The sequence below is a fragment of the Pelodiscus sinensis genome, chromosome 13 (assembly GCF_052426305.1).
Source record: "Pelodiscus sinensis isolate ZL-2025 chromosome 13, ASM5242630v1, whole genome shotgun sequence".
NCBI classification, from domain to species: Eukaryota; Metazoa; Chordata; order Testudines; family Trionychidae; genus Pelodiscus; species Pelodiscus sinensis.
The window spans coordinates 49674762-49687559 of record NC_143064.1 but is presented as its reverse complement, the minus strand read 5'-3'; the positions used below and the strand labels follow the sequence as shown (position 1 = coordinate 49687559).

Below are 12798 nucleotides of genomic sequence, written 5' to 3'. Positions count from 1 at the left end.
AGGCCCACTATTTCATGGCTGAATCAAGGCAAATGTTACAGTTTTCACACAGAAGAGAATACCATCCAATTTAAAAGTAGACAGTAATGCTGGATTCATATGAAAATTATTAAGTGATTCATTCAACAGGACTATCAACACTATTTTGTGTTTCCAGGACTGTGGTGAACAGAGGTCAGGAAAATGATGGCTAAGGGCTCTACCAGGATATTCATTTGTACCCGAAACATCAATATTAGCTGGCATAAGGGATAAATACTAGCGATGTAAGTATCATATTAAAAGATAACCATTTAAACTATTAAAACGATAGTTTAACCACTTAAAGGGTCAGAGGCTTCAGGTACCTAGTTTGTCCTACTGTGGACTCCGCAGACGCTCCATGCCACCTCAGCAGCTTCTTCCCTTCATAGATCAGTGTGCTGTGTGCCTCCACAGCCACAAGGGAAACTGAGGGGCCACAGCCCCTGCTTCCCTAACCTAAATGAGTTTTCCCCCACCCAGCTGGCTGCCCCCTGTAAAGACCCTGGGGCCCAGAAACTAGGGCCAAAGACAGGAAAAATTATTTGTGGCCTGAATTCAGGCACTTATAGTTAGGGTGGATGGTGGGTTATCAATAAGACTAATATTTAACAATAAATTGCTTAATATTTTATCCCTAAGAAATACGGAAGTACAAATATACCAATGTTACACTAAAGGTCAACTGTGCATCTATTCTTTCAAAAAAATTGTGTATAGGATATTCACAACACTGAATGGTAAGTTCTCTCTCAAACTGCATTAAAAAAATTCTGAATTTAGAAACCAGCATGTGACCACAGAAAGAGAATGTTTCATAAGGTTTTGTGCTTCGGTTCCTTTCTGAGCCAGTTAACTATAAATTGTCAGTTAAAGCACGAAAGTAGAAACCTTTGCTGAAATACTTTAAGTGAAATAATCACCATGGAATTTATCTGGGTAATGTTAAAAATTTAATTTTTTCCTAGAAACTAGGCATACCGCAACTTACAAAGATGGAAGATCAGAAGTTTTCATGCAGTGCAACTAAGTTTTTAGCACTAACCATGACTAGAAATTAGGGATGTTAATTGAAAAAAATCAAATAACCTCATGAATTCTTATCGGTTAGTCAACTATTATATAGTACCTGGGGGTGGGGCCAGCAGACAGTGCACTCCGGTCTTACTCCTGGGGAACCTCCCTGCCATTCTGCACTGCTGTCTCTAATATAGAGGCAGTGGCGTGGGGTGCCAGGCGGGAGCTAGTTTAAAATCCAGCTCCCCTCGCAGACCAGCTGTCTGTTGCCCTATGCTGCTGCCTCTGATAAAGCAGTGCGGGGGTGGCAGCAGCCCCTGTCTAGGGGGGATCTGAGCTCCTAGACCTGGCACAAGCTAGAACTGAGCTGGGCTGCCCGCCCGCCTGGCTCCTAATACACTTTAAACGCAGCGCCATGGTGGGGGTAGGTCCTGGACCTGGCCTGAGCCAGGACTGAGCTAGGCAACTGGCCAGCCTGCTAAAAAATGTACTGGCAAGGGAGGGTGGAGGAAAATGAGTATAGTCTATAACATTAACCTGTAAGCTTTTGCTCATCAGTTAATCGACTACACTATTACATTCCTACTAGAAATAATGCATGAAAGAATCACTAAGGAGGAGGAGGATGAACAGAATTGCTAAGCATTTTTTCCATTGAGAGAAACTACAGAAGAGTTTTATTTTCTAAAAGTACTTTACTTTGATTGTATATTTTAATACAAACATTTAGAGTTATACCTTCCACATAAAAAAGCTTAAATTAACACTTTTGTAAATACAATACAGGCAGTCCCCGGGTTACGTACAAGATAGGGACTGTAGGTTTGTTCTTAAGTTGAATCTGTATGTAAGTCGGAACTGGCGTCAGCCGCTGCTGAAACTGATCAGTTTCAACCGCGGCTGAATCTGGATGCCAGTTCTGACTTACATACAGATTCAACTTAAGAAACCCAGGCATCCCCAAGTCAGCTGCTGCTGAAACTGATCAGCGGCTGATTCCAGGAAGCCTGGGGCAGAGCAACTCTGCCTCGGGCTTCCTGTAGTCAGCCGCTGGTCAGTTTCAGCAGCGGCTGACTTGGGGACGCCTGGGGCAGAGCAGCTGGGGTGCTGCCGGGTTGGTCCGGAGTGGCGCTGCGGGACCAACCCGGCAGCCCCCAGCTCCTCTACCCCAGGGGTAGGCAAGAAAAGCCTGGTCTGCTGGGGGTGAGAGGGGGGGAGGGGCACTAGATGCATGCCCCCACCCCCCACGCAGCAGACCAGGGAGACAGGGGTGGCAGGACTGCCCAAGTCCTCCACGGCTTATTCCGTCTCCCTGGTCTGCTGACCTGGGAGACGCGGAGCAAAGCCGCAGAGCATGCGGGCAGCGGGACAGTCCAGGCGGGCCGCGGCTGTCCCACTGCTGGCGTGTTCCGAGGCTTTGCTCCCCATCTCCCTGGTCTGCTGGTCAGACCAGGGAGACGGGGAGCAAAGCCTTGGAGCACACCCGCAGCGGGACAGACCAGGGAGACGGGGAGCAAAGCCTTGGAGCACATCCGCAGCGGGACAGCCCAGGCACACCCGGGCTGTCCCGCTGCGGGCGTGCTCCGTGGCTTTGCTCCTGTCCCCCTGGTCTGCTGGGGGGGGTCTAGCGGCTTTGCTGGACCCCCCCAGAAGACCAGGCAGACCGGGAGAAGCTTTTCTCACCCCGGAAGACACGGGTGGCGACCCGCCGCCCGTGAGCTCTGGGGCGAGAAAAGCCCCGTTCGTAGTATACAGGCAGTCCCCGGGTTACGTACAAGATAGGGACTGTAGGTTTGTTCTTAAGTTGAATCTGTATGTAAGTTGGAACTGGCGTCCAGATTCAGCTGCTGCTGAAACTGATCAGTTTCAACAGCGGCTGAATCTGGACGCCAGTTCTGACTTACATACAGATTCAACTTAAGAACCCCAGGCATCCCCAAGTCAGCTTCCTGTAGTCAGCCACTGGTCAGTTTCAGCAGCGGCTGACTTGGGGACGCCTGGGGCAGAGCAGCTGGGGTGCTGCTGGGTTGGTCCAGTAGCGCCGCCGCTCCTCGTCGCTACTGGACCAACCCAGCAGCACCCAAGCTGCTCTGCCCCAGGCGTCCTGATTCAGCCGCTGCTGAAACTGACCAGCAGCGGCTGAATCAGGACACCTGGGGAAGAGCAGCTGGGGTGCTGCCGGGTTGGTCCCGTAGCGCCCAGAGCGGTGCTACGGGACCAACCGGCAGCGCCCCAGCTGCTGTACCACAGGCGTCCGGAGCAAAGCCGCGGAGCACGGGGGCAGCGGGATAACCCATTCGCGTCGTGGCTGTCCTGCTCAGGCTCTGCGGCTTTGCTCTGCTTTGCTCCCCGTCCCCCTGGTCTGGAGACCAGGGGGACGGGGGCAAAGCGGCGGAACACGCGGGTAGCAGACAGCCCTGATGCATCTGGGCTGTCCGCTGCCCATGTGTTCCGCCGCTTTGCTTCCTCTCCCTGGTCTGCCGGAGACCAGGGAGAGGTAGGGCCCCGTTCGTAACTGCGGATCCGACATAAGTCGGATCCGCGTAACTCGGGGACTGCCTGTAGTATAGATAAAAATTAATGAGATTATCTACTTAGCACTAGGTCAGAAGCACTTATATTAGTTTTAATCCATTTTAATTAAACAAAATGAATGCAAAAAGTTCTAATGATCAGAGTTAAAGCTAAGTTTGCTTGATCTATTGCTTTTAATCTATATCCAATTTGCAGACATATTTCAATGCCAATTACATTATCTGGTTTACAGGTGTTTTCCTTAAGAAAGCACTTGAGTTTTAAATAATGACAAGTACACTTTAAAAGTGATCTGATATATTTTTGAATATGTTCTTTATTTACTTTAAGATTACAATACATAATATTCCCGTTTCAACTATCACTTCAATAATAATACAAGATATATCTATTTCTAAGTACTCAAGATAGATTTCACATAAATACCTTGGTCAAGTCTATTTATAAGGGCTCGGCAGGCTACTTCTGTTTCAGGACTTGGGTTATCCAACACCTGTCGACACCACTTTATAGGAGATTCTGTTTTTTGATGTGCAGTGGATTTTCTTGGAGAGACATATAGCCTTAAAAAAAGGAATTGAAAAAGTTATTCTGAGTAAATGTTCATTAATTCAAGAAAGAAGAGGAAGAAAGCCATCCAAACAAGATTTATGTATTACATCTTTGATCCCATGTGAGAGGACTAAGCAGAACTACATTTAAGGTTACAATAACTTAGTCTACTTCAGTGAAGATCCACTCAAATACACTGCAGTGCCTACATACAGTAAACTGTATAACTGGAGAGTGTATAAATACATACAGAATATAAGACTAACAGAGGTTTCTAGGTTCAAGTACCATTTCTCCTCCATATTTTCCACAGATGTATTAATTGGTTCGAAGAATCTGAGAGCATCTTTCTAATGTCATGACAGAAAAATGGACTGAATTTGATAAGTGTGACTATACTTCGAGCAAACATGGAGTATCACAAGGCCCAGGAAGCAGTAGAATTCCAGACTCCAGATGCAAAAGTTATGACATTTATTGCACAAATAAGTCATTCAAAATTATATACATGTCCTTTTATATTCACAGCATTTTTTATTAAAACATTTCAGCTTGAAGTCCACATTACCCAATGGATAAAACAAAATTTGCCACGTGGAGAAATTAGTGCTACATCAGGTGTGCATTTATTTAGAGACTGTGTGTGTTCAAGAAAGGTTTAAAATTGATTTGCCAGTAATTTCTTACTTCCAAATCCCATTACAGGCAGACCCCGACTTACGCGGATCCGACTTATGTCGGATCCGCACTTACGAACGGGGCTCTCTCGCCCCGGAGCTCACAGGCAGCAGTCAGCCACCTCGAGCTCCGGGGCGAGAAAAGCTGCTCCCGGTGCCCCTGGTCTGCTGGGGACCCTCTCCAGCAGACCAGGGGCACCGGGAGCAAACCGGTTTGCTCGTGGTGTCCCTGGTCTGCTGAAGACAGTCCCCAGCAGACCAGGGGCACCGGGAGCAGCTTTTCTCGCCCCGGAGCTCGAGGTGGCTGACCGCTGCCTGTGAGCTCCGGGGCGAGAAAGCCCCGTTCGTAAGTGCTCTGGCAAAGCCTCAGAAGCGCGGGGACCCCGCCGCGGCTGCGTGTTTGCTTCCTGTGTCCCTGGTCTGCTGGGGGGGGCGCAGCTAGTGTGCCCCCCCCCCAGCAGACCAGGCTTTTGTTGTGGACCCTGGGGCAGAGCAGCTGGGGCGCTGCCGGTTGGTCCCGCAGTGCCGCTCTGGGCACTACTGGACCAACCCGACAGCATCCCAACTGCTCTGCCCCAGGCGTCCTGATTCAGCCGCTGCTGGTCAGTTTCAGCAGCGGCTGAATCAGGACTCCTGGGGCAGAGCAGCTGGGGTGCTGCTGGGTTGGTCCAGTAGCGCCGAGGAGCGGTGCTACTGGAGCAACCCAGCAGCACCCCAGCTGCTCTGCCCCAGACGTCCCCAAGTCAGCCGTTGCTGAAACTGACCAGCGCTGACTACAGGAAGCCCAAGGCACAGTTGCTCTGCCCCGGGCTTCCTGGAATCAGCTGCTGATCAGTTTCAGCAGCAGCTGACTTGGGGTTCTTAAGTTGAATCTGTATATAAGTCAGAACTGGCAGTCAGTTTCAGCAGCGGCTGAATCTGGACGCCAGTTCCGACTTACATACAGATTCAACTTAAGAACAAACCTACAGTCCCTATCTTGTACGTAACCCGGGGACTGCCTGTATAGTTGAACCAGCTCACTATATCAAAAGCTTGTTTTTTTAAATCTGACTGTGCAACAAGTTAACTTCTTCTCCAGCCCCTAAAATCTGAACACATGGTAATCAGGTGAGCCATAGCTTTCTATATAAACAAAGGAGGATTTTTTATATACAACTTTAGTTACCAATTTTATAAACTGTTTTAGATATCGGTACATGGACACAGGATTTTGCCAACTGTATGTACAAAATAGTGTATTAATATAGGTGTAACAACAGTAAAAGCAGATTTAGTGAGAGACTTTAGTTACAACTGATGAAGGGGTACAATAGCATTCCAATTGTATTTTATGATCAAGTATTTCTTTATTAGGAAAGGACAGAGCATACCAGAATCAATTTAAAAGGGGACACACAGTATTCTTTTTCAGAAATTAAAAATGGATATGGGGGACTTAAGCTACAAATTGGTCCTGAACATGTAAGAAAATATGTAGATATTTAAAATTTATAAATTTGATTAACATTTCCCTTCTGTCCAGAAAACCTCACGAAAAAGGCCAACCATTATTATATAATTTTGAAGTTGAAGACATTTCAAATCCTGTAAATGTTCAATACTGAATGGAAATACATTGGCTTTATACATATATATCCCATTTATTTGTCCATACAGTTATTGATCAATAACTAATGCTTCTCAGAAACAATACTTATTTTAAAAAATTATAAATCTTCATTTATAAAAAGAAAAGGATCAGATGCTTCCTCTTACAGCACACATTTTATGTTTAAAAATTTTAAATGGTAAAAGTCCTTTTTATTTAGAATTCCATCTTCCTGTTATGCTGTTGATATACTCTTTTCAGAAGCCAGTAAATATAGTATTTTGCCTGAAATATTCAAATCTTTACAAATTTAATATAAACACTTTCATCTTATCACACATGTGGTGCCTTTGCTGACTGACATTAGTATTTTTTGAAGGGAAGAGGCTTGAGGATACTGAAAACTCCTTGCAACCATTGTCAACCTCAAATTCTTAATCCGTACTTCTGAAAATTCAGTGAAGACATAACTAAGGCTTTGTCTACAAATGCAATTGATTGACAAAATTTTTTTTGTCATTAATAGGTGTCTCTCTCACACGCTGCCACCACCCCCAAATGGCAAAATATTTTGTAGCGGGCAAGTGCAAATGTTGCCTTGTCAGCAAGAGCACTCTCCGGCTGACAAACTAAAAGCCAATCATGAGGGCTAGAAATATTTTGTTGGGAACAGCATTCACACATGCCAACTTTCAGCAACAGGGCTATGTCAACATAGCCTTGTCACTAAAAGCTGGAATTTAGGGATGTTAAATATCAGTTAATTGAATAGTTGATTAACCTCATGAATTCTTATTGGTTACTCGACTATTCTATAGTTCCTGGGGGTAGGGCCAGGAGCCAGTGCACTCTGGCCCCACTTCGAAGAGCTCCCTGCCACTCCGCGCTGCTATGTTGTGGGAGCTGGTCCGTGAGGGGAGCCAGTTTAAAAACCAGCTCCCCTCACAGACCAACTGCCTGTTGCCCCATGCTGCTGCCTCTGATACATAGTCTTAATGTATAGCACCATTCTGTATAGTCTTCAAGCTAATTCCCAAGAAGACTGCCATTTATAACAGTTGTTTACACTATTGTACATACATTGAGAGAGATTCTGTGCCACACATTCAGGCTATTACAAAAACTTGTATGGGCTACAGTGAAGGGGTAAATTCCTCCAATTAAAAAGTAATTCATTAGGTATCTCATTGGTTTTTTTTTCCCCAGAATTTTTTCCCTCCCTACCTTCACTTTGTCCTCTAAGTCCAGGTCTACACTACAGGAGAAGGTCAAAATTAAGATACACAACTCCAGCTACGTTAATTACATAGCTGTAGTCAACGTACCTTAATTTGAATTTTCACTCTCTCTCCACAATGGAAGTATTCCTTATGAGCAGGAGGCGTATCAGCACCCTATGAGTTTGATTTAGCAGTTCTTATGCTAAATTGAACTCCGGATGATCAAATACGTCAGCCTCAATCTTCTACATAGGTGAAGACAAGCCCCAACAGATTACACTGCAGCTTTTCCCTATGGTATCCCGGTGTTTTGCTTCTTTCTTTCTCCCTACTTCCCATCTACTACCTTCCCCTATAGCCAGCTCACCCACCAACTCTCACACACATTCTCTCGGGGAAAAAAAAGTGCAACAGAAAATTTGCTCCTGGATCTCAAGCTCTGTAGTTTATAAATCAAGTTTCCTGCTTGTTCATTTACCAAATCAGTGATTTAAAACAATTTTTTTATTTTTAAAACTAGATGTAAAATAACAAGGAATGACCAAAAAAGGACTGGATTGAGGGGTTGTGGGAAGAGATACAGAAGATAATGAGCTAAATTCTAGTTACATACACAGCTAGTTAATTTCTTTGTTTGTAAATTGCTTTTTTACATAGCTAAGTACAGAAATGGACTTCTTTGAAGGGCAATCCTTCAACAAGTAAAAGGTAATGACTGTTACTTTATATAGATTTATTTAGAAAGTTTCTTGCAAGTTTGATAAACACACATGGCAGGAAGCCAGGTTTCTCAGACTAATTATTTCTGGTACAAGCAGATAGACCACTTTGAGAAGCTGTTTACGAGAGAGACCCAAAAAAATGAAAACAAAGAGACACGATGCAAACCTCAAAACTATTCAAAGTGAAGACTGTTAAATTTCACATAGTAACTCATCTCTGAGCAGGATGTATAATATGGATCTCTGATCAATGTGATTTTTTTGAGACAATGTAACTGGTTTAGAAGCTGGGTGGAAGAGCTCCCTCAGGACATCAGTGGGTTCCTGTAGAACTAGACCTTTACTAAGAGGATATCTTCAGAAGAGAGTTGAAGTCAAAAATAACTTTAATATTCCATTTCTGTCTAACCAAACTTCATGACTTTTTAGCATTTAAATGTCCAGAAATAACCTTTAACTCTGTCCCTTCATTTCAATCACTCTTTATATTGGCCCTGAGCTTTCAAATATCTACACGTTTAAACTTGTCATTTATACTGACAAGGTTGTAAGTCTCAATTAAAAATGTCTGACAAAATAATCACAAATAATCACAATGTTAGGTCAACAAAATGTTTTAAGAAATGTAAGTCCAAAGCAGAAGCTACCAACCAAAAATCTGATCTCCAAACTCTTACTAATCATGCAGAAGACCAAACTGATGATTTTTTCTGCACATGCAATACAAACTTAAAGGAGGAAACAACTTCTAATTTAACCCATTTTGGTTACTACTTATAGGCAAGGCTGCTCCACACTTTCTATTATAAGACTATTTTAAATGGTTTTAACTGCCCAACTTCAGTTGAAATTTGCATATGTTCAGTAAAGACTGGCTTTTAGCAGCTATTTCCAAAGATTCCATTCGCACTGCATGTTCCATCCCCTCACACTTCTCCACATGTGACTGCACTGCATATGGACCATCTCTAGAGAGTGTCCAAGTAGAAACATGCCCTGGACTACAGGGACTCAAGACTCTTCCCTGTAATAGCTACTCTAAAGTGGGACCAGGCACTTGAACTGAGTTCAGGAACCCAGTATCTTCTATCCTCTCAATAACTTCCCAGCTGGCATACAGGCAGTATGGAGACAGATGCAATCTGATTCAAATGCACAGACGAAAAGCCAATTCAAAGGGGGAGAGAAAGAACAGGCTGGAACAAATTGTCCGATGAGAGTTGGAATTCCACAAAAGGGATGAAGAGAGGGAAATCAACAATGGGAGTTGCAACAGGGCAGGATATAATTGTTTAGGTAACACTCAAGGAAGAGAGGGAGACTAGAACTGAGGCCCAGGTGGGGGAAGAATGAGTTAAGGAGGGGAGGAAAGAAATGACAAGAACTAGGAGGGGAAAAAAAGTCAGGCTGGCTGGGTAAAGAGACGGCACAAGAAGTGGCGAGGAGTCCTGTGGCACCTTATAGACTAACCGAAGTGTTGGAGCATAAGCTTTCGTGGGCAAAGACCCACTTCGTCAGATGCACGTAGTGGAAATTTCCAGAGGCAGGTATAAATATGCAGGCCAGAATCAGGCTAGAGATGACGAGGTGGATCCAATCAGGGATGATGAGGCTCACTTCTAGAAGCTGATCTCAAGGTGTGAATACCAAGAAAGGAGAAGCTGCTTTTGTAGTTAGCTAGCCATTCACAGTCTTTGTTTAACCCTGAGTTGATTGTGCTAAACTTGAAGATGAACTGTATCTCAGCAGTTTCTCTTTGAAGTCTGGTCCTGAAGTTTTTTTTGCTGCAGGATGGCTAACTTTAGATCTGCAATTGTGAGTCCAGGGAGCCTGAAGTGTTCCCCTACAGGTTTTTGTATGTTGCCATTCCTAATATCATATTTGTGTCCATTGATTCTTTTACGTAGGGACTGTCCAGTTTGGCCAATGTATATAGCAGAGGGGCATTGTTGGCACATGATGGCATATATTACGTTAGTAGACGTGCAGGAGAATGAACCAGTGACGGTATGGCTGATCTGGTTAGGCCCTGTGATGGTGTTACTGGTGTATATATGTGGGCAGAGTTGGCACCGAGGTTTGATGCATGGATTGGTTCCTGAGTTAGAGTTATCATGGTGCGGTGTATAGTTGCTGGTGAGAATATGCTTCAGGTTGGCGGGTTGTCTGTGGGCGAGGACTGGCCTGCCTCCCAAGGCCTGTGAAAGTGAGGGATCATTGTCCAGGATGGGTTCTCCTCTCTTGGTATTCACACCTCCAGATCAGCTACTAGAAGTGGGCCTCATCCTCCCTGATTGGATCCACCTCGTCATCTCTAGCCTGATTCTGGCCTGCATATTTATACCTGCCTCTGGAAATTTCCACTACATGCATCTGATGAAGTGGGTCTTTGCCCACAAAAGCTTACACTTTGGTTACTCTATAAGGTGCCACAGGACTCCTCGCTGCTTTTGCGGATTCAGACTAACACGGCTACCCCTCTGATACCTCCACAAGAAGGATATCCCTTTCTCCTCCCACCCAAGATAGGAACCTTGGGCAAAGAGACAGAGGTCTGTGGTGTTGGAGAAGACAGACTGGATGAGGAGCCAGGAGGGCAGTGGAACTGAGACTAGGCAAGCAAGACAGATTGGGATTAGAAGCCTTAGCGATAGAGACTAAGATGGCAAGAATGAGACTGAAACAAGGAACCAGGAGTGGAGAAGACACAGGCCTAGTATAAGGAAAGTTTGGAGTGGACAGGGAAGAAGAATTTGCCCCAATAGAGCACAATCCCTTCCAGATCTTGGACTAGAGCTTGAGCACCACCATTACACCATTGTCAACAACTGTCTGTGAAACCCACCAGCAAAACTGATCATCTTTCTCTAGTGCTTTTCTCCAGAGAGGATGATCACCTACTATTGCTACTTCTTCAGCTCAAGCAGTGGAGAACTGTAGAGCTAAAGGTTCCAACCCTACTAATGAACTATAAGTATGTAAAGATAATGCTAAAAGAACATTACAGTTGCTGAGTCCAGCACTCAAAAGTTTAAAAATATCAGGATTAAAGTTGCCTTTGCAATCTTGATTTGGCCCCCTGGTGTCATAGATTAGAACAGGGTGGCCAACCCATTAAACAAAGAGAGCCGAAACAGTGGCGGAAAAAATGCAAGGAGCCGCACCGGAATTGTTGAGGAAAAAAAGACGCTGCCCCTTTAAAAAACATGGTCTTAGGCTTTTTGGTCATATCAGGCTCCCATTGGCCGCCGCCATCTTGCGGATGCCATTCTGAATCACCACCGGACAGCTCCTCCGCCCTGGTGAGCACAGGATGCTGTGGGTCGTTTGGAGGGGCAGCTTTGCGAGCCACGGGGGAGGCTTTGCAAGCTGCACTTTTTTGGGGGATAGGGGGGAAGATTAGGTTAGGATCTATCTTTAATCACATGATCATGGTTTTTTTCCCCCTCACAGGACCCGTCTCATTCAGTGGAGAAGATGGACAACGTTCATTTAAAAGCCCAAACAGAACCACAGCACTAGTACAATGCAGTAAGACTTGCATCCCAAAACAATTGCAAGGACATTAAATTTCCAACAAAAAAATAAAATCACCGGCAATCTAAGAATTTGCATAGAAATAGCAGTCTTAGATTTTGATAAAACAAGAATTTGAGCAGTTCCGGATGAGGGATTTTGACAGACATGAGGAGGTCATTTCTGGCCCCTGTTACCACCAGCTCCCTCCAGTCCTGGCCCCACCGCCAGCCTCCGAGCCACCTCCCGCCTCTTGCTGGCCGCTGCTGCCCTGCAGCCCCCACCGCCTCCGCGTGCACCGGGCTCTTGCTACTGCACTGGGCTCTCTGCAGCGCCCAGCTACTGTTGTCATGCTGGGCACCCCACAGCCACTACATGCCCACCCTACTGGACAGCCCCACTAAAGATAGTTTCAAACTGTACCACATTATAAAGTTACTATAGAGAAGGCAAATTCATCTCTATAGAAAATTCAGCACACACTCTAGTAAAACAGGTTACTAAAACTGAGAGAGCCTAACATTTTTCTTTTAACTTGTAAAATGTTCGCTATAGATTTAATAGAAATAAGCTTCTACTGAATGACTAAACATCAGACTAGATTAAGAAACTGCTTTATGAAACATTTATTAGCAGAGCTCTACTCTGAATTTACATCTGTTCTACAAATGAACTGGTTAATGAAACAGCCACCTTAAACAGTAGTTTACAGTGTAGTAATACCGATGTTGGTCCCAAAACCTACTTCTCACACCAAAGGAAGTTGATCCAACAAAAAGATACCACTTCACCCATCTTGACTCTCAAAAAGACAGCTTGAAATAACCACAAATAAGTCAAAGTATACAAAAAGTAGCACTACATGACTATATTGTACAAATGCTATTATATTTTTAACTCACCCTGTTGATTTTAAACCAGAGATGATCTAAATCACAGTGTTTTAA

The 12798-nt window shown here is 44.7% G+C and overlaps 1 protein-coding gene across 6 annotated transcripts in view; it reads right to left on the bottom strand.

Annotated features, from left to right (window-relative positions):
- Positions 1 to 12798, bottom strand: part of LOC102447375 (SLAIN motif-containing protein-like) — a 70301-nt gene that overhangs the window by 45029 nt on the left and 12474 nt on the right. For all 6 annotated transcript variants that reach the window (XM_075941207.2, XM_075941206.2, XM_075941208.2 and 3 more), the window contains exon 3: positions 4000 to 4136. In XM_075941207.2, coding sequence (XP_075797322.2) covers positions 4000 to 4136 — 137 coding nt within the window. The remainder of the gene's footprint in view (positions 1 to 3999; positions 4137 to 12798) is intronic.